This window comes from Wolffia australiana, chromosome 13, assembly GCF_029677425.1.
Source record: "Wolffia australiana isolate 7733 chromosome 13, ASM2967742v1".
Lineage (NCBI taxonomy): Eukaryota > Viridiplantae > Streptophyta > Magnoliopsida > Alismatales > Araceae > Wolffia > Wolffia australiana.
In genome coordinates, this window is record NC_135847.1 from 12,706,473 (window position 1) to 12,730,554 (window position 24,082).

At 39.8% G+C, this 24,082-nt stretch overlaps 3 protein-coding genes across 7 annotated transcripts; 1 reads left to right on the plus strand and 2 right to left on the minus strand.

Moving 5' to 3' along the window:
• The first annotated feature begins 221 nt into the window (after nt 1-221).
• On the plus strand, nt 222-2,486 carry LOC144711236 (plasminogen activator inhibitor). Of its 2 annotated transcripts, XM_078585170.1 has the most exons (3): nt 222-447; nt 538-567; nt 1,020-2,486. In XM_078585170.1, the coding sequence occupies exon 3, from the start codon at nt 1,227-1,229 to the stop codon at nt 2,298-2,300; it is 1,074 nt and encodes a 357-aa protein (XP_078441296.1). In that variant the 5' UTR covers nt 222-447; nt 538-567; nt 1,020-1,226; the 3' UTR covers nt 2,301-2,486. The 2 variants fall into 2 exon arrangements, with proteins under 2 accessions (XP_078441296.1, XP_078441294.1); XM_078585168.1 differs by lacking the exon at nt 538-567.
• Nucleotides 2,487-3,356: 870 nt separating this feature from the next.
• On the minus strand, nt 3,357-7,462 carry LOC144711237 (uncharacterized). 4 transcript variants are annotated; one of them, XM_078585174.1, is made up of 7 exons: nt 6,868-7,462; nt 6,348-6,400; nt 5,490-5,582; nt 5,173-5,396; nt 4,774-4,840; nt 4,156-4,189; nt 3,357-3,632 (listed from the first exon to the last, which is right to left on the minus strand). In XM_078585174.1, the coding sequence occupies exons 1-7, from the start codon at nt 7,247-7,249 to the stop codon at nt 3,622-3,624; spliced, it is 864 nt and encodes a 287-aa protein (XP_078441300.1). In that variant the 5' UTR covers nt 7,250-7,462; the 3' UTR covers nt 3,357-3,621. The 4 variants fall into 4 exon arrangements, with proteins under 4 accessions (XP_078441300.1, XP_078441298.1, XP_078441299.1 ...); XM_078585172.1 differs by having other exon boundaries at nt 4,082-4,189; nt 6,868-7,460; XM_078585173.1 differs by having other exon boundaries at nt 4,156-4,192; nt 6,868-7,460.
• Nucleotides 7,463-10,181: 2,719 nt separating this feature from the next.
• LOC144711238 (uncharacterized) lies at nt 10,182-11,574 on the minus strand. Its single transcript, XM_078585175.1, has 4 exons — nt 11,500-11,574; nt 11,299-11,352; nt 11,155-11,206; nt 10,182-10,381 (listed from the first exon to the last, which is right to left on the minus strand). Exons 1-4 carry the CDS (start codon nt 11,562-11,564, stop codon nt 10,232-10,234), a joined length of 321 nt encoding a protein of 106 aa, XP_078441301.1. The 5' UTR covers nt 11,565-11,574; the 3' UTR covers nt 10,182-10,231.
• Between the last annotated feature and the right edge of the window lie 12,508 nt (nt 11,575-24,082).

Consider the following 24,082-nt stretch of genomic DNA (forward strand, 5'->3'; position numbering starts at 1 on the left):
ACATTTGACAATTTTACCCCTGTGATTTGACCAGGGGTAGGGTTTTCCTACTGGGCCTAGTATTCTAACAGTCAGTTGTCGGATCCAGAGATTTCGGGTCGGATCCTTTTGTCTGTTTCTCTACACCGGTATTCGATTGGATCCGAACCACCTGGAAACAGCTGGAGACAGCCTGTCACCAGCCAGTACTTCTCTCTCTCTATCTCTCTCTATCTCTACGTTTCTACTTTCTTAGACTTCTCCGAGTGAGCAAACGTCGAGGAACTATCCGAGAGTCGATCTGAGAGGATTGATGCTGTCGAAATATTGTGATCTCGTTGGAGCAGGCGGAAAGGCGCGTTTTCTTCTTGTATGTTATCAGGAATTGGCGTCGGGATCGTCCCGAAACTAGGGTTTCAAGAAGTTCTGAGTCTTGAATGCCGGCGACGGATTGATTCTTTCGACTGGGTAATTCCTATTTCTTGGTTTTTTTTGTGTTGCTGTTTTGGTTTTGGTTTCAGATCGATTCAATTCGTATCGTTTTTTTTAATTGTACAGTAGTGGCGTTGGTGGAGGTTTTTTTTGGTGGTAATCTTCTTGGAGCTTGCTTGGTGAACCTGATAAGTTACTTGCGCTAGGAAAATTTGTTCATACCAATCAATCTACTCTGAGCTTGTAGAACTGCCTTTGAGGATTATAGAACCGACAACTTTATTTATCTATAAAAGATCCGGGTTTTGCGGGTCTGGGGAATTCTTAGAACGAAATTCCGGCAGCCCACTTTTGTATTTTGCTTTTGCCCTTTAAACCACTATTCATCCGTAGAAATCGCGTCTCTTCTCTGTTAAGAAGCGGTCATTAAGTGTGTTATTTAGCGTGATGTACTTGCAAACTTCCATCAGTGTTGCCGTTTCTGACTGTATTTTCTTTGAAGAAACGTCAAAGTCACCTTCCGGTCTGATGACGGCTTGACGTTGGATCTAGTCTAGTCATACCGAGTGTATTCTCGTCTGACTTCTCGTTTGCCAAATCTCTTTCAGATGATGTTTGAAGAACAAACACCGCGTTTTTCTCCGGTTTGAACCGGTCCAGAACCATGTCTTCCATCCCAAGATGTGGGCGATCTTTACTTCTCACAAATTCACAGAATTGCGACCAAAGCAACAAAATTTGAAGGGGAAAGAGTGGGTATCTTCCCTTGGCATGGATGCTGGAGAAGAGCACAAGAAGAACCTGTGCTTCAGGTGATGCCCCAGACGGGACCCGCCGCCGAAGCTTTCGGTGCGGTCACCATCGCTCTCGTCTCGCCCTTCGTCGTCCTCGCCGCGCTCTGCATCTTCTACACTGCCCACTTTCGCCGGCAGATCCAGAAGCAAACTCTCCTTCAGCTTGGATACTTCAACGGTCCTTGGGCGACCCGTATCGCCTTCTCGTCGGTGGCGATCTGGTGGAGCATCTGGGAGATCATCCGGTTAAGTCTCCTGAGAATCAGTGGAAGCCCTCTCTCTGAATCCCCTCCATGGCAGAAGCACACCTGCAAATTCTACATCGTCTCGAATGTCGGTTTTGCCGAGCCCGCCATGCTGTTCATCATGATCTTCCTTCTCCGGGCATCGCTGCAGAGGAAGGAGCTTGGCGCCCTGAGCCGCCACTGGAATGGCAAGACCATCAGCTGGGCAATTCTGCTATCAGTTCCAGTCTTCATCCTTCAACTGGGTATCGTCTTCCTCGGCCCGAGTGTTCTTAACCGCGACAATCACGTCCGGGTCAAGCTCGCCGCGTATTTCTGGAGCAGCTGGAGCTCGACAGACGCCGTCGGGAATGGCGGCGGCGCCTGCACTTATCCCCTCTTCAGTACGGCGCTGCTCGGCTTCCTGGACCTGGGCCTGCTCATTTACGCCTCGTGCGCCGGCGCCAAGATCCTGTCTCTAGCAGTGAACAGGAGGCTGAGACGGCGCATCGGTGTGTTCATCGTCCTCGTCGACGTGTTGCTCGTGCTGAGGATCGTCTTCCTCAGCCTCTCGGTCTTGCCGGCGCCCGGCGGAGCCGCCTTCGAGGCCCTGGTTTTTCTGGCATTCTTGGCGCAGCTCGTTTGCATGGCGGCTGCCGTGTCGGTGCTGGTCTTCTACCCGGTGTCTGATTCCTTGGCCATCAGGGAAGCTGTGGGTTTTGACCTTGAGGAGGTGCCGTTCGACGATTATTACGGTGATGCCGCCCGTCTAATGGCGAATAACCAGAGCCTCGTCCTTCGGCTGGAGCCTGACAGGAGCTCAGATGTGTCCACTAAGCGCGGCTCCATCTCTTTCAGGACCATGATCTAGAAGAGGATTCTTCTTCTCCTCTGGCCTGATTCTGCTTGTCCTCTCAGCTAAGTCCTCTGCATCCCATCCCATTTCCTGGCCTTCTTGTTCCTCGTTTGTTGGAGAGGGAAAGCTGGGAATCTTGTAGAAATTGCTCTTCCTTTTTTTTTTAACCATTTATGGCAAGGTTTTGATGTTCTTGTGCGATCTTATCTTGTTGAAAGAGCTATTCTTTGTCTTCTTCCACTATTTGTGGCAAGGTTTTGGCGTGGTGCTTGTGTGATCTTATGCTGTTGAAATCACTCTTCTTTTGATTGTAACCATTTCAGACAAGGTTTTGACGTCTCGTGTGATCTTTTCTTGTAGAACTTTGTGGGGAGGTTTTGTTTTTCATGTGCAATCCTATGCTGTAGAATTCGCTGTCTTTCTACTAAAAGGATAAGGCAAGGTCTTGATGTTCTTGTGGGATCTTATCTTGTAGAAACTGTCATTCCTTTAAAAAATATATCATTCGAAGCAAGGTTTTGATGTTCTTATTCGAGCTTATCTTGCAGAAATTTCTCGTCTTCTTGTTCAACCAAATGAGGCATCCTTTGGTGTTCTGGTGCGATTTTATCTCGTAGAAATTACTCTTTTCTTAACTTTTTAAGACGAGATTCTGACGTTTTTGTGCAATCTTATCTCGACGTGATTTGATTTGTTGGTCGTATCGTTGGAGAATATCGTTCGGGCCCAGACAGCTGTCTGAAACTGAAGGGGGTGAGATTGAAAATTGTCGATTTCTGTCGGAAGATTGACTTTTTCATTGTCTGAGTGGTCAAAATTCATCTGCTCATGCTGTATTGGGCTGAAAGTGAAAGTTGGGGGGGGGGGGCTACTTTCCGACTATTCAACTTGGTTGCAGTATTGGACTCTCCCTTTTTCTGTCAAGTGAAAGTGGGATTGTTATCTTCCTTTGTTAAATCCATGAAATGGACTATCTCCCTTTCATCTCTCCTTGCATGTCACCCTAGCATAGCTCAAAATTCCTCAGAATTGAGATGAATAGATGGTTCATCAAGAATTGACACGAATATAGAGAGAAATAGATCAAAATTTATCCAAATTTTACAAGAAATATGTAAACTTCCTTACTCCATTTCCCATTTTAGGAGTGGATGCCAACTTAATTGTGTTTCTCTCTCATCTCTCCTCGCTTGTCATGAATAGAGAGAGATACATGACTCATCAGGAATTGACATGAATAGAGAGAGATAGCTCAAAATATCGCAGATTTTACAAGAAATATGTAAATTGCCTTACTCCATAGCCCATTTAGGAGTCGTTGCCTACTCAGATGTCTTTAATAGCATCCTGCATCAAAGAGAGACGATCTCTGACATGTAAAACTGCCGCAGCCAAAACTATAAACCCAAATTTGGGTTGAATAGAATCTCACAAAATCCGTTCAGCAAACCATTCATTTTAAAAAACAAATAAATCTAAGAGCCAATTTACAACTAAATTTTCTACACGATAACTATTTTAAACTCCTAAAATTTTCGTCATCACTTCTAATTCCTATTAATTGGTGAATAAGCTATTCATTGAAGTTTACTGGAGTAATTTCTAAGATTTAAAATAATTTTAAAATCCAAAAAAACCCATCATCTAAAAGTCCTGAGTTTTGGTTAAATCTCGGATCCGTTTATTTGAGTTTACGGCTGGAGGACGTTGGAGTAAATTTCATTACAAGACAACTAACACAATTTTAAACTCTTGAAATATGTTATATTACAATAAACATTAAATTTAATTGGTACCTTTGCTAGCCGTGTAACATAAGATGCAGCAAAAACGGTGATAAAGAGACCGATGCCTAAAGTAATTAACTGACCATTTCCTCCTGGTAATCCTTCCCCTGATTCTTCCTGCTGCCAAATGAGGAAAATTTGTAATAATTATTTTAGGGAATCATTTAAAGGAGAACAATATCATTATGAGCATATTTTGATACTGGGAAACTTTGAGAAGCCTTTTTTCTCTAGATAACCATGAGACCGGCAGACGAAAGAAAAAACAATGCCACTATTTCAGGAGGTATTTTTCTACTATTTTTTCAAGGTAATGATAAGACCGGCTCAGCAAAGAAATCATTATCACGGATGTGTCGATATTAGAAACTTTAAGAGGTCTTTTTCCTATTTTTTCTTGATGATAGTGGCAGAGAGAAAAATATATTATCATGATAATTAGAAGCTTTAAAAAGGACTTCTCTTTCTCTTGATAATAATAAGACCGACATAAAGAAGACAAAAGATTATCTAGGGCTAGCCAGTCATGAGAAATTTTGAGAAGATTTTTGTTGCCTTTTTTCCAATAAGACAGGTAGAACGAAGAAAATATAAGACCACGTGAGTATGGGTTATCAGAAACTTTATGAGGTCTTTTTTTTCTTTTTTTCCTAATAATGATTAGACTGGCAGAAAGAATTAAATATAGTAAAGCAGCTTACAATTATAGCTCTCCCAAATGCGCCGGCACTGACATACGCCCACGTCCCAGGAAGCATCCCCAACCAACTAAAACACAAGAAATAAACATTGGGCGATAGGAAAAAGAGGCCAGCAGTAATTCCCCTGAATTTTAATAATTAAAGGGGATTTTGTATTTCATTTTTTTTTTGAAAAGTGGGATTTTGTATTTCATTCATCGTTAGATAATATAATTTTCCCATTTCCATCGAAATTGGGAATTGAGAAGGTTTAATAACGCCAAGATGTATCCTCCCAACTTGTCTAGCACCAATTAACTCACTTTATAGCTCTCTCATTCAAATTTTTTGCTTCTATGAACTGATATGAACTCTTACTGAAAAATAGTTTTGAGAAATGACAAGGGAACTCTTACTAACCTTCCCAGGACATAGGGCAGAAACTCTACTGAAGTCAACCCATATAGGTAATTTCCAACAGCAAATGGAAGCAACGGACTTAGGCGCAGCAGGGCCACAACTTTGAACCCATTTTCCCCAATTGCTCTGTCAATAGCCATAAATTTTTCATTGCCCTCTACTAATTTAAGAACTCGGTCACGGGCAAAGTATCTGGCGATGAGAAATGCGGCAGAGGCAGCTAACTGCACCAATAAATGAATTGACTTGTAGGTCAAAGATCAAGCCCGAGAAAAATTTATTTATTTATGTGATCCAGGAAAGAAAATTTTCCTTACCGTTCCACTGATAGAAACAAGGATGGTGCCAGTAAGAGTGCCGAACAGGAGGCCAGCCGACATTGTCAAGGGAATCGCGGGCAGCGCGATAATCTGTGAAAACAGCAGCAGATGTCCGCTAAAGAACTTTTAAAGAATAACCTTTGTGTATTAAAGAGATATAAATTCAATTCATTTTTACAAAAACCGACGAGTTATGATTCGGAAGGTCTTTTTTCAGCCTGGATCATGATGGAGGACGAAGGTTTTCTAGGAACATTGAGTTTCTTTGTACTGAGAATAATTACATCATCGAGGAAGAGAGTCCTCAATTTCACCAACAATATATTCAAGCCTCGTGAAGAAAGGGAAAAAATAATAATATTCATTGAAGAATTGGTAAGAACAATATATACCATTACAATTTATTCCTACAGATAAACCATGGAAATATCATCGGAAAGGTCTTTGTTTCAGGTTGGATCATGATGAATAATGGGATGCCATTTCAATTTCTTTCTAATTGACAGCATGGAGTCTTTTCGCAAAGCAAAAAAATGCATCATGAAGGGAGAGACTTCAATATCACCAACACAACATTCAATTCTCGAGCATGGAGGGAAAAAGAATGGTATTCATTTAATAATGTGCCACCACTATCTTCCGAAAAAAATGCCACCACTTTCATTTATTTCTGGACTAAACCCGTTGAAATGCCATTTCAAAGGTCTTCTTTCAGTCTTGCTCATGATGCAGAATTGGAAGAAAAAAAGATCAGAGTTTTCTAGGAATATAGGGTTTCTTCGAAGTGGAAAAAATTGCATCATGAACAGAGAGAAAATGAAAGATCTTAATTTAAAAAAAAACAGCTTATCTCACCTCAAGCCCGGTATAGACTGCCACAAATAAGGCATATCCTGCAGGTCCATAGCCTAATACCCGAGGGCATATCATCAGCATTTAATAACAGCAGTCGACGGAAAAGAAAAATTACAGAAAATATACAAATGATGTTATAAAAACAAAAAATTACTCATACGATTCTAAACCCGCTATCAGAAAATCTACTCAAACGAGGAACTGAAAAAGTTTCCTCCATATTATCCGGCTAATCGCCTAGGAAAAGAGGGGATAAATAAAAACATAAAATGTCATTTAATCGACATAATACAATCTTCCCCACAAGAGTTTTTTTTACTAAAATGAGAAATTTTCATAGGATTCTTCACGTTTAAAAATCACTTGTTTTTTTATTTCAACGATTAAGATTAAAATTTACGCCCTTTATTCACTATTAAAGAGAAAGAAGCCAAGATCATCACCTCATCCCCATCAAAAAAAAGAAATTCCAACGAATTATCAAACCCACAATGTCCAAGGAGCTACTAACGAGACACACCTTCGATCACCTCAGTAAAATGGGTGAGAAAATCGTTAATCTGGTCCTTGTAGAAATACCCAGCAGCGCTGAAACCTCCAACGACACCAACAAGCAAAAATCCAGCAAGAACAGTGCCCTTCACGGAAACATCCCCACCAAATAAGCCGTGCCCATCATCCTCAGAAACGAACTTATCCTGAAATTTCTTCTTCTCCCGAGCTCTGGCGAGCTTCTGAGACTTTTGCTTCTTCGCTTCTCTGAGAGAAGAGATGGGTTTGATCGAAAACTGGTTTCTGCTTCGCTGAAGAAACCCAGATCGAAAGGAGAAGGAGAAGAAGGAGCGACGGGCGTTGAAGGGGAGAGAGAGAGGAGGAGAGGGAGAGAGGAGGGCTGGCCTCATCAGGGGCGGATTTAAAGGGTGGGTTTTTGAAGAAAAAGGGAGAAGAGAAGAGGGGAAGAAGCCATGGCGAGAGCTTAGAGCGAGGTTGGTTGGTCTGTGGGAGATGGGTTTGGAAGAAGAAGGGGGGAAGATGGAAGAACGGTGAGGACTTGGGAGGAACCTCGGGGTGACGCGTGGCGTGATCGGGATGTGCTAGTGGAGTTTCGATCGTGAGGAGTTTTGTAGTCTCCTTGTGGATATTCTGGTGAACATTCCGCCTTCCAGAGAAGTAAGATCCTCTATGGATCTGTATCTCTCTCTCTAAGTGTCTTTATCTCCATGTCGCTGTCTGCCTTTCTCTCTCTCTCTCTCTCTCTCTCTCTCTCTCTGTATGTCTCTTTCTATGTTTCTCTCTTTCTGTCTATGTGACTCTCTCTCTATGTTTCTCTCTCTCTGTCTCTGTATGTCTCTTTCTATGTTTCTCTCTTTCTGTCTATGTGCGTCTCTCTCTATGTTTCTCTCTCTCTCTGTCTCTGTATGTCTCTCTCTCTATGTTTCTTTCTCTCAATCTGTCTCTATATGTCTCTCTCTCTATGTTTCTTTCTCTCAATCTGTCTCTGTATGTTTCTCTCTCTCTCTCTCTGTCTCAGTATGTCTCTCTCTATTATTCTCTCTCTCTCCCTGTCTCTGTATGTCTCTCTCTATGTTTCTTTCTCTCAATTTGTCTCTGTATATCTCTCTATGTTTCTCTCTCTCTGTCTCTGTATGTCTCTCTCTATGTCTCTCGCTCTCTCTGTGTCTCTGTAGGTCTCTTTCTCTCTGTCTCTGTATGTCTCTATCTATGTTTCTTTCTCTCAATCTGTCTCTGTATGTCTCTCTCTGTGTTTTTCTCTCTCTCAGTCTCTGTATGTCTCTCTCTATCTATGTCTTTGTTTGTCTCTCCCTCTCGCTCTCTTTGTCTCTCTATGTTTCTCCCCGTATCTCTGTCTCTTTCTCTCTCTCTCTCTCTCTCTCTCTCTCTTCTTCTCTCCATGTCTCTCCCTCTATCTCGATGTCTCTGTTTGTGTGTCTCTCTCTCTCTTCGTCTCTCAATATCTCTCTCTCTTCGTCTCTCTATGTCTATGTTTGTCTCTCTCTCTCTCTCTCTCTCTCTTCATCTCTCAATGTCTCTCCCTCTATCTCTATGTCTCTGTTTGTCTCTCTCTCTCTTCGTCTCTCTATGTCTATGTTTGTCTCTCTCTCTCTCTCTCTCTCTCTCTCCATCTCTCTATGTCTCTCCCTCTCTCTCTATGTCTCTGTTTGTCTCTCTCTCTCTCTTCGTCTCTCAATGTCTCTCTCTCTTCGTCTCTCTATGTCTCTGTTTGTCTCTCTCTCTTCTTCTCTACATGTCTCTCCCTCTTCGTCTCTCTATGTCTCTGTTCGTCTCTCTCTCTTCATCTCTCAATGTCTCTCCCTCTATCTCTATGTCTCTGTTTGTCTCTCTCTCTCTCTCTCTTCGTCTCTCAATGTCTCTCTCTCTTCGTCTCTCTATGTCTCTGTTTGTCTCTCTCTCTTCTTCTCTACATGTCTCTCCCTCTTCGTCTCTCTATGTCTCTGTTCGTCTCTCTCTCTCTTCATCTCTCAATGTCTCTCCCTCTATCTTTATGTCTCTGTTTGTCTCTCTCTCTTCATCTCTCAATGTCTCTCCCTCTATCTCTATGTCTCTGTTTGCCTCTCTCTCTCTCTCTCTTCCTCTCTCAATGTCTCTCCCTTCTCTATGTCTCTGTTTGTCTCTCTCTTCTTCTCTACACGTCTTTCCCTATATCTCTATGTATCTGTTTGTCTCTCTCTCTATCTCTGTCTCTTTATATTTATCTCTCCCTCTGTATGACTCCCTCTTTGTATGTCTCTCTCTCTCCTTCAGTATGACTCTCTCTGTATCTCTCTCTCTCCCTCTGTATGGCTCTCTCTCTGTATCTCTCTCTATCTTCCTTTGTATGGCTCTCTCTCTGTATCTCTCTCTATTTTCCTCTGTATGGCTCTCTCGCTGTATCCCTCTCTACCTCCGTATGAACCTCTCTCTGTATCTCTCTCTCCCACTCTGTATGACTATCTCTGTATCCCCCTCTCCCTCCGTATGACTCTTCTGACTCTCTCTGTATCTCTCTCCCTCTGTATGACTCTATCTGTATCTCTCTCCCCCTCCATATGACTCATCTGTATCTCTCTCCCCCTCTGTATGACTCTCTGTATATCTCTCTCCCCCTCTGTATGACTCTATCTGTATCTCTCTCTCTCTCCCGCTGTATGACTCTATCTGTATCTCTCTCTCCTGCTGTATGACTCTATCTGTATCTCTCTCTCTCTCTCCCGCTGTATGACTCTATCTGTATCTCTCTCTCTCTCCAGCTGTATGACTCTCTGTATCTCTCTCTCCCCCTCTGTATGGCTCTCTGTATCTCTCTCTCTCTCTCCCTTGGTATAATTCTCTTTATCTCTCTCCCTCTGTATGACTATGTCTGTATCTCTCTCCTCTGTATAATTCTCTTAATCTCTTCTCTGTATGACTCTTATCTGTATCTCTCTACTCTGTCTGACTCTATCTGTATCTCTCTCTCCTCTGTATGACTCTGTCTGTATCTCTCTCTCCCCCTCTGTATGAGTTTCTTTATCTCTCCTCTGTATAACTCTATCTGTATCTCTCTCTCCTCTGTATGACTCTCTATCCCTCTTTATTACTCTGTATATCTCTCTCTCTATCCTCTCTTTCTCTGTCTCTCTCCCTCCCTACCTCTCTTTTCTTTTCTTTCTCTATCTCTCTCATCTTCTTCTGTATTATCTCTCTGTTTCTGCCCCTCTTCTCCCTTTCTATCTTTCTGGATCTCTATATCTTCATCTATCTTTCTGTCAATCATCCTTCTCTCTCTTCATTTCCCTCCCTCTCTCTCTAGTTTTTTTAATGATTCCTGAAATATAGCACATAATTTCTATATGGTAAAGAATGCAAAGCCGGTCAATTCTGGGTCAACGCCGGAAGCTGATCCTATGCACCACTGGGTGAGCACTCTGAATGTCCTCCTCCACTAGGTCAACAGAGGGTTGACTTACAGTCAACCTGTTGACCAGTCCTCGTTCTTCCACGACATTGACTATTGACCTCGCCGCCAAGTCGGCCTGCAAAAACCCAGAGACGGGTGAACAGCGGCGAAAATACTTGGATACGAAGAAATTTTTATAATCCTCGACGGCGAATTCTATCATACTTTAAACTTATATATATATATATATATATATATATATATATATATATATATATATATATAATCTTCCTGGGTGGCATCCAGGACATGGCTGGATCGGTCTAACAGCACAACCTTCGGTGTCGGTCGTACATGGCACCGTGATTCTTGCTAATAAAAAATATTATAATATTTATCATATATTTCTAAGAAGCTGTAAAATACGTTAGAATAGCTTTTATTATTTCTAATTCGAAGACAATAGAGGGGCACAAAATATTACACATTTCTGTTTAATAAAAAACAGAAAAAAAGAACATAAAAAAGACTTGGCCGGATAATCATATCAACTAAGCAGCCTTTGATCGATGAATTATTGGAGAAAATATTGACGTTTATGACTGACAACTTTTGTTTTTTTGTTTTGAAGAAAGACAGTTAAAAGTTAAGGTACTTGATTTCCTAATCGCATACAAGACGAGAAAATTTGACAAAGATATCCCTTTTTTTTTGGATTGCGACGACAAGACGACGGTTCTTGGAAATTCGCCAGTCAATTTTAAGTTAAAACTCGTACAAACTCAAATTTCATGCATTCAAAGATTCTCCCATCACGAATTTCAACAAAAAAACATCATCCATTTTCATTTCAGAGAAAATTTGCAATCCACAATGAATATTCAAACAAGGGACGAACAAAAATCTCACCGATTTTGAAGAAACTTCGGCCAGCGCCTTCAAAATTGGTAAAATACAGAACCTGAAGATTCGTTCAGACCCAGAAAACAAAATCAACAAAAGCAAAAATCTCGCCACTAAACTAAGATTAGAGGTGAGCCGAAGAAAACTAACATTCCTCTTCCTCCAGCCAATGCTTCCGCCGAGGGCTCCCTCCATTCATCAATCCTGGGAAGATGAACCAGAAATTAAAGGAAAAACAGTAAAAAAAAAACAATATGCAAACCTAGCGCAAAATATTTCAAAGGGTTCCCAGTATGATTCAAGATTTATCACCGAATTAGCGAAATCTTAGAGCGCGAAAGAGCAACTTACACCCAACCATATCGCCGATCAAACTGCAATCGATCCGCTCGTAGCCGCCCCCCACGGTTTTCCATAGAGCGTGGATAGATAGAAAGATAGATAGAGAGATGTATAAATAGATAGCTAGTTTTATATGTTAATTTGGGCCTTATTAGCCCAATAATACCCTATTAGTACCAATTATGCGAACATTAGTAAATGGAAGATCCTTTATGGATGTATGTGTATTTTAACATGGTGAAAATGCATTTTTCTGGAATTTTCTACTTTCTTGATCAGCCATGTATGATACGGATATTAGACTTTATTCATTAAAATTGAGTTTATTGGAATCTAAAATCCTGATGACAAGAAACGTCCAATGGCATGGAAATGTTATTGACATGAATGTTCATGGTTATTTAATGGCATATACCATATGAACAGATGCTTCTCCCCACCATCAAGCTGTAAATGAGAAAATACCTGTTCTTGCATTTTACTTGTCATGAACTGAATATTTTCATATCATAACTCTATCATCATAAAGCAACATTGAGATTTGAATGTGTCTTTGGTGAATTAACACGTCATCTTGTCATTTTAATTTTGTGGTATATAAGATATAGTGAATTATAAAGATACAACATTAATTTATGATCTAAACTGATTACATATTTGAAGTTTATACAATTGTTAGTTATGGTGAAATAAGAAGTATAAGAATTTTATTGTCTTTAATGTTATGTACATCCCTCTTGATTTAACATGAGAATGAAGGGGGTTATATAATTCAAATGAAAATATGAAAGGAAGTTCACAAGAAACAAGTAATGCCTCAAAAAATTCTATCAAATATTTATGGTCGATATTAGATTCTCGTAAATGAATATCCAAACCAAGTTAAAAGTTATAGTTCTTCATAATTTATTTGATTTTTTTTCTTTCCTACTATGGAACTGTTGGTCCAGCAGTGATCGATAGATTGAGATGAAATTTCCTAGATGGAAGAGATGTGATTGAACCAGACCTTGGAAACTAAACTGGAACACAAGATAATTGAATCAACTTTCACATAGTCAAATGCGCTGTCATTTCTTCTCCTACAATCAGGCACCTCTAGACAAGCAAGTGAACATCCTCTAGATGTATCACCGCAATCCTTGGCACATCAGATCTCTTTTATTTTTCTGGATCAACCCCACAAAAATCTGAAATTATATTCTCACCATTCTAATCACAGTGGGAGTTGAGAGGTTTATGAAGAAGGGGCTGCAACGCATGGTGAGAAGCTCGCAAGGGTATGTGATGGAGAACCATCTGGAAGATCAAGCCCATGTTCGTCAACAGCCGTGTTGCGAAGCCCAAGCCGACATGAAGAACCCAAATTTCTGATATCAAGCGTGACGGCAACCTCCGAGCGTTGTCTCTCTCGGGTACGTTTCATTTCCTTTGACTTTATGGAGGCCCCCCCCTGTACGGGCCTCTCGTGTTTGACTTTTTTTTGTTGTGTTTTGTTTAGACCACCAGGGGAGAGTCCATTGTTGTACATCTCCCCTAATGAAGCCCACTAGGGCAACCGCATCCCCCATTCACTATATAAGGAGGGGGGGGGGGTAGGGTTATATTTATTTGTGGAGACTTTTGGAGAAGAAAAAACCTTCGTTGAGTTGCACCAGGGGTCTCCACTATTCCCTCCCAAGAAGGGATAGTATTTTCTTCTGACTTTTTTAGTTTACCTCATGGTGGAGAGAACACACCGGGGTCCAGCAACTGCCGAGGTTCCCCATCATCGCCAAACAACCGTCGAGGGGTCGCATACAAATGGAGACGCCAGTCATCATCTCTCCATCTGGGTGCTGCCGTGACTACCTTCTTGACACCCCGCGGTCTTGATTTGGTCTCAGTGGCCGTCTGTCGAGACACCGTGGTCACCGCCGCACGCTGCAATCCATTCACGAGTCAACAACCCAGCGGAAGTCACTGCCCATAGCCCTCTCTCATGGCCGTCGTTGCCTCTCCACCAACTGATTTCCGGATCATCCTGGTCTATGGTGGTCCCTTCTCGCTCGAGAGTGTGCGGAGCCCCCCCTGATAGTTGACCGGCCGCACGTCAACCGTCCACCACTCGACGACCTCACCTCCTTCCCCTCGATACCCTATTGTTGCACCGGATCGTTTGATACGGTCCGTAGTGCGCCATCCCAACCGTTATAGATTAGGAACACAGGCGGGATGATTTTTTTGTCGAGGGACAAAAAAATCGTCCCGTATGAGGGTAAGGACAAATTTTGGGACAAAAATTCATCCGTGGACCGCCGGACGATACAGTTTTCATCCCGTGGGACAAAAAAATTGTCCGTCTGGAGGTCTCTGGTTGATGGACGGACGAATCTGGACAGAAAACTGCCGGATTCACATCTGGCAGCTGAGATGTTGCCACGTGGCCTTGCTAGTACAATTTATAATATATTATAAACTATTATAATATATCAAAAATATAAAATGTGTTTTTTCATCCCGTGACGAATTTTGGGACAAAAATTTGTCTCGAGAGGACTGGATGGGATGAAAAATTGTCCCGAGATTATTGGACAGGATGGATTTTTTGTCGGTGGACAAAAAACCGTCTCGTCCTTCGTCCCTAAGCTTATGTCAGATGTAGGATGGGACGAAGTTCGTCCGGTCCCGTCCTTCGTCCACGTCCGGGACGATCCGGATCTATACCAACCTACCTCGACTGCTGGCTGACCAATGCGACCGGCCACGATCATCCCCGCATGAAGCCGGACGCCATCCCTCCATGGCTCCCACCAGTGCCCGCGATTGCCTCTGTCCGCGGATCTTTTTGGAGCCATTGGGTCTCTTCATCCCCAACCATCATTTTGGGTCTCTCCAAGTCAGCAGTGGTGCCCTCCTGTTTGGAACGAGCGGGTCTCTTCTCCCTGCTGATCATGACCATTGTCGCTACGCCCCACCCGGTGCTTGCGACCAATGTGTGCACTCTTCATCGGTTGTCGTGCAACTGTTCCCAGCCACGGTCAGTTGTCATCCGTTGATAACTCTCACCATCAGTCTGCGCAGCCCTTGTCGACCATGGAGTCATCCCTTAGATATTAGACAATGGTGGTTGCGATCCACCTCGAACATCCGGGCCCCAGTCCGCATGTCACTTCTCCCCTCCCTTTTTTTTACAGTATTATTACATCTTTCAGTGCCCTCTCCACTTGCTCCGCTTCCTCGAGTTTATACATTTTATAGGATTATCCACCACACTCGTGTTAGGGACCCTCTTCATCGGTGACAGACGTGAACACTCATAGACGGTGATCGTCGACCACTCCGTCGGCCTTCAATCTGATCACTCAGGTCATTAGGAGCTCATCCGTGTCACGACACCTCATGTCGTCTGTCTGTCCTAGTACTCCCAGATCAGTAGGTTTCCATCATACTTCTCATGGGATTTAAAACTTTCGCATCATTTATTCTTGTTGCATCTCGCATTCTCACCCGTGCCTTGTGGTGTGACACGAGCAGTACGATCCCGACACCTCGTGTTACATCAATATGTTTGACTCAGAGCCTTGGGTTCTTTTATAATTGACATATACTATTTTCATAAAAAAACACACTTATACTTAAGAATACCATTTGATGTTCCAATGAATCCTCTAAGCCCACATACTATTCTAGACATCGCCTACATTATCCTTACAACTATTTACTGGTTAAACAAAATAATTAAATATATCTAACAAAAATATTAATTAATCATGGATTGGTTTAACCCAATCAATAAATTGAGTCACCAACCAAGGTAAGGGGCCAAGCTATTTCACATGTTTCACATATATATATATATAGGGGGTTTAATTAACCATTACATGGAACCTATTTTGGCATTGGTTATCACCATCCCTCATCCGCACGACATTCGTGGAATAACTCGGTAATCATAAACTATTATACCTTTATGAATTAAAAAAATTGTAATATAATTCATTTTTCACTACCTCGGGCAAGGACATTATCGTATCATTTTTTTAGTCAAAACAGAACAATACATCCAAAAGATGTTTTTGGTATGTCATGTCTAATGACCACTTACACAATTTTGACTGGATTCAATCTGGTTGACAGTTAAGTATGAATTAATTTAGTAAATATTTTCCTAAAGGGGACCCATCATATCGTTTTATTGCCTACACAGAATAGTCGTCGGATCAAACATCCTCATCATGTAGGTAGGGGGATATAGTGTTACTTTTATCTGAGTATTTTGATGTTCTTTCCAAATATCATTTTAATAGGGACACTCAAGAATTTTTTACATTAAGAAATTATTTTTTATGGTTTACCCTCAATACTGGGGCTTAAAAACCCAACCTCTTATTAGTATCTTACTAAAAGTTAAGATACTTTTTGTTCAACAAGTAAATTAAAATTAATGCTTTACAAGAACTTATATATTTTATTCTTTTTTAATGATTTTTGTCAAAACATAAATTAGTTCTATGTCTTCTTCGATCTCCCTTGGATGCTACTCTCCCTAGTGGAAACATACATGCTCATGTCAGCTAGGGTTAGAATAAGCAAAAATACAATTTCTATTCCATCTCGCTGGCTTAAAATACCAGCCAATAACATAATCTCGTGGGCCCTGCTTATGACATGAGTTATTCTTGGAATAAGTACCGTCAAACAAGATCAAGTTGGCTACTTGTTATCGTGACCCACATACACTAATTAAAAGAAGTAAAATGACATATCCCACTTTTAACATGTGGCCCATTTACTGATAAATAGTTGAAAAACAAAGAAAACATTCAATAAATAAACGTATAGGAAGTGAATCTAATCAACACCCCCCTGCAAGTTTGATATAAATGTCAATCATGCCCAACTTGTTGACAAGTTGGTAGAACTATGGTCTTGGTAGCCCCTGTTAAAAATATTATGTTGAACTGGATTTTGTGCTATAGATATAGCTGAATTGGTTGTCACTGATGGAACCAAATTGCGTAATAATTTGTATTTTTCGTTGTAAATTTAATTTGCCTACAATCAAATAAATTTGATAAAAGATATAAACTTAATCAAATGTATAGTTAGAGTAAGGTCGTCTCCACAGGGACTGGCCTATAGAGATGTTTTTAATAATTGGGTTGTTGGTTAATAAGCAATAATAATACCAAATTTAAATAAAAAATTGATCTCTATCTAGATTGATTTAAAACTAATGCATCCAGGGTGTAGAATTCAACCGCAGAGATTCATAAACATACCTGAATCATCCTGATTTGAAGAGCAATAGTGGCGGCGTCGATCGCCGCCACCAAGCTTTGGTTTAGGGGTTTCTTGGCTCTTTTCCTGTGTCTCGGTGTGAATCCAATATGCTCTGACTTCTCCTGTCACCTTCCGGAGCTTCGTGAACAGACAGGAGGTTGTCACAACCCTCCTGTAGCTCTCGTCGCCGCCGGAAAGGTTTCCCCATGCTGCTGGACTCTCGGTCGAAAGATGGATGAATTAGGGGCCTTCGAGTCCCCTTTAATGGCTTGGGAGGGACCTCCTAGGCCGTTCGATGGAGGGGAATGACCCTCGAGGTCCTCCCAGGCCATTGGATGGCCTGGCGGTCCGCCCCATTTGCCAACAACTGCGGTCCGGCCGGCGTCTTTGACGGCCAAGGGCGGGGTTGGACCAAACTACCCTCGACCGTTCGATCACCCTCATCTAGGTCTGACAGCTGCGATTAAATCGCAGCCGTGGATCCACATTAAATGGTGTACCCATGTCAGTCATGTCAGCACACCCCGTTAGTCTCCCCTTTAGCACTCCGTCAGCGCTCTTTCCTGTGATTCATCTGCAAGAGGGTCCCGTGTCCACGTCCTCCACAACAGCCAATAAAAGCCCTGGAAAATAGAATAAAATCTATTAAATAAGACAACATAGATCTCACTGTCCGGTCTTCTTTCTTCAAATTCTTGCCTATAATAATATAGATGACATAATAAATAGATCATTAGTCTAATTATAATCACAATGTTTACCATATATTTTTACAAAGAAATAGTTGATTACGTAGAAAATGCAAAAAAATGGCATTGAAATGCATTGTTTTATCACTTACTCTATTTAGTGCATGAAATGCAAAATTCTGCCCTCGATCAGTCACAATAAATTGTGATACTCTTTTTGGAATGAAGACCAAGTTCTTCAAGCATTTATTGAATCCATACAACTTCACAAACTTCTCGTACAATAACTCTTTACTCATCTTCTTCACCAAACATGGACATTATCGCTTGTATCTTACTTCTCCAAGTTTCCATGATCCCTCCAATAAATGCACAATACCTAGTCATGGAGTGTCTTCCAACAATTTAGCCAGGAAAATCTGCATCTGAATACATCTCAAATATCACACCTCCATTCCTTGACAGTATTCCTTGGCCGATTGTACCTTTAAGATAAGATAATATACCTTGTGTTGCATGCAGATGAAACTCAAGACGATCATTCATAAACTGACTTATCTGGTTCACTACTACATAGGAAATATCTGGGCGGGTATGATGCAAATAGATCAACTTTCCAAAGAGACAATGAAATGAATCCTAGTTAACTGATGCACTATCCTCTCCATTATCCAATTTTACAAAGTTAAGGATAGGAGTCCCAGCAGGTTTTTAAGAAATTATCTTGGTTTTTTTTAGAAGATCTAATATATATGTTTGGTGTGATTATGCATTTCCATCTTATGAGTAAGCTAATTCTATTCTCAGAAAATATCTCAGCTTTCCAACTCCTTGATATCGAATTGCTTAGACAAGTTCTGATGTTAAGTGTGAACCCCCTCTGAGTCTTCTTCAATAATAATCATATCATCAATAAAATATCAAGATTGTCTATCGAACATCAGTGTTAAATTTTTAAAAAACTTGGTACGGTCCCCATTACTGTGTTGGTAGTCGAGAGTCTTCATTACTCGAGTAAGTTTCCCTTGTGGAACTACCACAAGGGATGATATCAGTGGAATGTATATGGGCATACACCACAGTCTACATAATATGGAACACTGGATATGCTTGATTGGTAGACAAAGCTACATTCATTCCCAAGGGATTGTTTAATTCAAAAGATTTTCCCCTAATAAAAAATTTCAACGCATCTATCCACAATAGATAAATGGAAATATGATGAAAAAGTCATAAGCAAATATGAATAACGACATAAGATGGCTCAACAAGTAGATCATCTATTACGGCTCCAACCACATAAGCCCACATCATATTGTTCAATATTTTTTATTTCTTTCTTGTCTACAATGGTCCAATTTTCCAAAAAATGAAAAGTATTATAATTGTTGTGAAGAGTATTATATTATGGATTCAAATAGGAGATACGGAGAAGCCTAATATGTGACCTAGATCAAGATAGGAGGCCCAATAAGGAGAAAATGCTCAACTTAATCCTATGTAGAGACCATCTCATGATTTCTGGAAATAACCCCATAATCCAAATGTGGAAGCTTCTTTCTAATCGGAGGATGAATAAAAAATGGATCAAGGTTAGATTTTAAAACATGCAGACCCCTAATTCCCTAGAATTGGAAAAAGAATGAGAACCTTAGGGCTCCTCAGTTTAAACTTCTCTTCACTCCTCTTTGAATATCATCCCTGACTTCTATCTTAACCCATCTTTGGAAACCTAGTGCAACAGATTTTCCGAGATCCATTATCTCTATAGTGTTCCAAATTGAGTGAACAATAAGCTAGATACATTAATTTTGAGGATATGGAAGCAGATCAACGCATTGAGCCCTAATTGGTGTGACAAAAAAGTTCATTTGATATTGAGTTACATCATTTTTAATGCACCAAATTTTGCTGAATACCTTTACTACTTGCCTGCTGCCACATATCACTTTTGTGATCACAAATAATGGTCACCGTCAAATGACCTACTCAAAGATTATACAACCAAGTTGAATCGATCAAACTGAACCAAATGAGTTCATACACACAGATATATTTATTTGTTTTAAAAAAATTTAACCCACGAAAAAAATTAAAAGTTCAGATAAGTCCTCTAAATATTAAATAAATATTTTCCACTAATTATGTTATGTTATTTTTCAGGATTATGCTCCTCTTTTACCGTAATTAATTTAATAGATATTTTAAACATAAGAATAAATAAAAACCATTTTTTAAAAACACAAAAATAATTTTAATTGAAATTTTAGTTTTTTATACCTGATATCTTTGGATTCAATCCTAACTCTTTATGTGCCCAGTAAGTAGTTTATTATAAATTTTATTGCATAAATCAAAACCTTAAAAGTCAAAGTGTGAGTTTCAAAATTTTGTTTTCAGACACGACTCTGCTTTGAAAAATAATAATTGATGAGACGTCCATACCATGATATTTATTAAATAATATTTTATAGATGAAAATTAACATAAAATATTTTTTAATTCACCCATGGCAACGCAAAAGAGTATGCTTTTTTAGAGTAAACTTATGTCATCCCTTTTGTTTGAGTGATGCCATTAGTAATGCACACTTGATGTACCCTTGTTACTCTGTCCTAAAATTGGTATAATTGGATAATAAAAACATGAAAAACATATATATTTTCCTGAGTAGAAAATGTAAAAATCATAAGAATTTACATAATATAATAAATCTGAACATTTTTTCTTTCATTAGTTGCACAAGATTCAACCCCCTCAGATGCTCACCTAGGGGTTCCAAATAGGTGATACGAGTATGATTCATAAATGTACCTTTGGTATTATGGAAATGCTTAAAATCTCATAAATGTACCTTTGGTTAGTGGTATCTCACCATTCCACATCTCTCCTTTAGTCACAATATTTCATGCATAAGACTTGCTTTTATATGCCCAAAACGGGTACTTCAATGTCGTCAACATCTGGGTGCTCTGTAGAGACATACTATTTCTCAAGTGTGTGACACAAAAATTCAACAGAAGAGAATAGTCTCTCTGTTAGATTTATAGTTTGAGAGACGAACACAATTTTCTTTGTTATCTTTGTGCTCTACCAAATATTGTCATTCCCCATTCTGCTTCCACCATAACAACACACCCTTTGTGAGTTCCAACTGATTAATGAATTTGTATAATTTGTTCATACAGAATAGTGACCTGGAATCCAAATCATGCATCATGAACAGCTACATCCCATCAACAAAAAATATAAATTCAGATGTTGAAGTGATGCATGTTTTTTGGATCTTCATCTGCTATTGTCTAAATAAGATGCCAAACATTTCCCCACACAATTGAGTGCCACAATAGTTTGGTACATGAAAATTTTGTAAAATAATGTAGCATCAATTACATTGGTGCACTTAAGCAAAAATGTATACTTGGAAAGTTTTGACCCCATTTGGCTGCAGACAGCTATGGCTGTTGCATGTGTTTCTTCTTTTAAGATCCCATTATATTTCTCAAATATTTTTAGTGATCTCTCCATGTGCACATTTGACAAATTCACATCACCACTAACCATTGAAATTGTCAACATTCTCATATCGGTAAAGTATGTGACCTTTGCAAATGGCTTCATAATTTTGATGAACTTAGATAACATGCCCCCCTATTCAGTGCTCATGTGGAGGCTTCTTTTTATCTAAGATCAGGTCTGTGTTTAACAAGAAATGTCTATTTTCCAAAATTGGTTCCAACACATCATTTGCGGAATTCCATCTCATAGGTGCATCAAGAGGCAGTTTTATAGCAGTTAGGAATGGCAATGTGTGTCACACATTTTGTTAATATCTTTTGCTGCATATGATTGAATCCCTAATTATGATTAACTACTCCCCAACTTGTGAAACAACATGCTCAATAGACAAGGACAAACCCCATGACATCATTGACCTCGTTGTTGACTCATTTTATGATCATCTTCGTTGGTCCATGTCTATTCTTGAATGCCAGGGTTCATGAGCCTACTATGGACTAGTAAGTTAGTGACAAGGGCGAGGCATGGGACATGACTTCTAGGAGTGAATAATTGTTTAAAATCCACATTTTCTCCAAAAAATTGAATTATTGCCCCATTACAAGAAGCATCATCAGTTATAATTTCACCAAAATATGACAAGGGAAATATAAAATTATAGGAGCCAAGAGACCCCTTACAGAGTAATTTAAAATTTATATTTGAAATGAGTTTAAATTCATCAAGAGCTGACATCGCCTCCTCACACATTTTCTGTCCGAAGCATGCTTTGTCTCATTTGTAAAAGGACAATACTATGTTCTCCAACATCTGATTGGTATCAATACAACATCTAGTATTTCAGCATTTTTCTATCATGTTTACACACTGACTGTGATAGAGACATGTTCATTGTCAACAAGTTCTGTAAAAACTACATCTTCATGTCAGCATGATTTGTACTCAGTACCTTAGTGGCTTTCTCTGGATCTCTGAATATGTATTTTAAAATTTTCACATAACTGAGACCAGTAAACAAATCCCTTCCTATCTTTGATACTCTACATAAGGTCTGAAACACATATGAGGTACTCGAGCTCCATTTTGCTGCCTTAAAAGTGATTCATATCTTGTGAGGTTCCTTCCCAATGCATAGCTTGTCATACAACATGTTGATCACTGACTTCCTTTTTAGACTCCTCTTCAATTCATCATGTACTACATGGTGGGAACGTTTGAGATTCCTCAAGAGGCACATTCCTCTCTATGGATGATGAACCGTGTGACATGGGTAACATGCATACTCTTGAGGTCATTATTGTTGAAATACTCCATCATCCTAGACCTTAGTACATTGCACCCGTTTCCCATGCTTGAGCCTTAACTGTTGGATCTATCGTGGTATTTGAAGTGCCACTGACTACCGAAGTACCGATTACTAAAGCAGCAATAAGTTCATCATCCACATGAGAACCCTTTCAGGGATGAGCTACCAAAGGCTATTTGTACGTGTGGACCCAATATGTAAGAGGTACACTTTTGTTCATGCAGGCCTAGCCTGTCTTGTACTGCTAATGTTTAAGCTAGATAAGGAATGCCTCATCCTAGAAGTGATAGTTTGAACATGACAGGATGGATAGCTATCATTGATAGATGACTATCAATGGTGAATGAGAGTGTATCCTTGAGTTCCGACAAAACCCCCATACTCGTCTAGTGATCAGACACCATTCCCATCACACAGGACTTAATGACATAAAAACTGTTTTTTAAATGTGTGTCTTTGTCTCTCACTCTCTCTCTCTCTCTGTGTCGGTGTGTCTCTATTTTTCTCTCCATCTCTCCATCTCTTAGTGCGTCTCTCTCAATCTCTCCGTTTTTCTCCCTCTTGGTGTTTCTCTCCCAAACTCTCAATCTTTCTATGTCCGGGTGTCTCTCTGTCTCTCCATCTCTCTATTTCTGTCTCTTTGCTAGCACACAATATAGATAGATTAATATGATTTTTTCTTAATTGTTCGATATTATATTCATAAAGATATGTTTTTTCCACGTGTCAGCGTTCAAATTTGTCGAACAGTGGCCAATCATTGATTATGATTAAGTATTGGTAACATCCACTCATTACAAACAAAGCATTAATGCATTGCTATTAGCGATGCCATAACGTCCTTTAATGATAATGATTCTCACTCGTATTTCTTTAATCAAAGGGGTGACATGTCCCAATAAAAAAGAGGTATTTTTTGAAATTAGTGTGATGCGAATACCAAGGCTATTTGAATTTCAAAATAATTATTGTATAGATATCCTCCCTTCTTGACGGGTAAAAAATGGATGTGCCTGATAACATGTTACATGACACATGACGCCATGTTTGCAAATGGCGCATATATGTACATGTGGGGTGAAAGTGTGCATATGGTGTCAATTTGTCATTCACTAAGTGGAGAGGCCAAAAGAGGATGCTGACATTGCCAAGTCACACACCCTCTTATTTAAATATTATCATTATAAATATACCGTTATACCTACCTTTTTGTCTTTTTCAGAATGTGACACATGCTGCGGCGTGAGCCGTCAATCAAGCATGACACGAGGCAATCTAAGGCAATTATTGCATTTAATACTATTATAAGATAAAATCCTACAGCATGGTATGATGACGCTGATGAGAATGAGGAGAGAGAAATCTTTAGATTAAATTGACAATTAAGAATAGTCCAACTTCAAGGCTTGATATCCAACAATCCAAAACTATGATTGAGCTGAAATTTTCAGGGTAGCTTTGTAATTTTGTCCTCTATTTGTCCATATGGTTAGATCTATAAATTTAGCCACTGATCTTTGTAAAAAATATATTTAAGCTCACTTTCTCTTAGAGAGGCAGATTGAAAGAAAATAAACTTTCAAAGGTCCATCAAGAGTGTTCTTGGTGTCTTGAGTGCTTGGAGAAGATCAAAAAATAAGTGGGGTAGCTGATATGCATTAGGAAGATACTTTGATTCTGGGGGAACATAGGTATCTAAGGTTAGTCTCTCACCTTACATTGATCATTATTCAACACATTTACTTAGGAAGATAATTTCCATCATCAATATCCACCATCATCAATCAACATCTTTCATCATCTAACATCCACA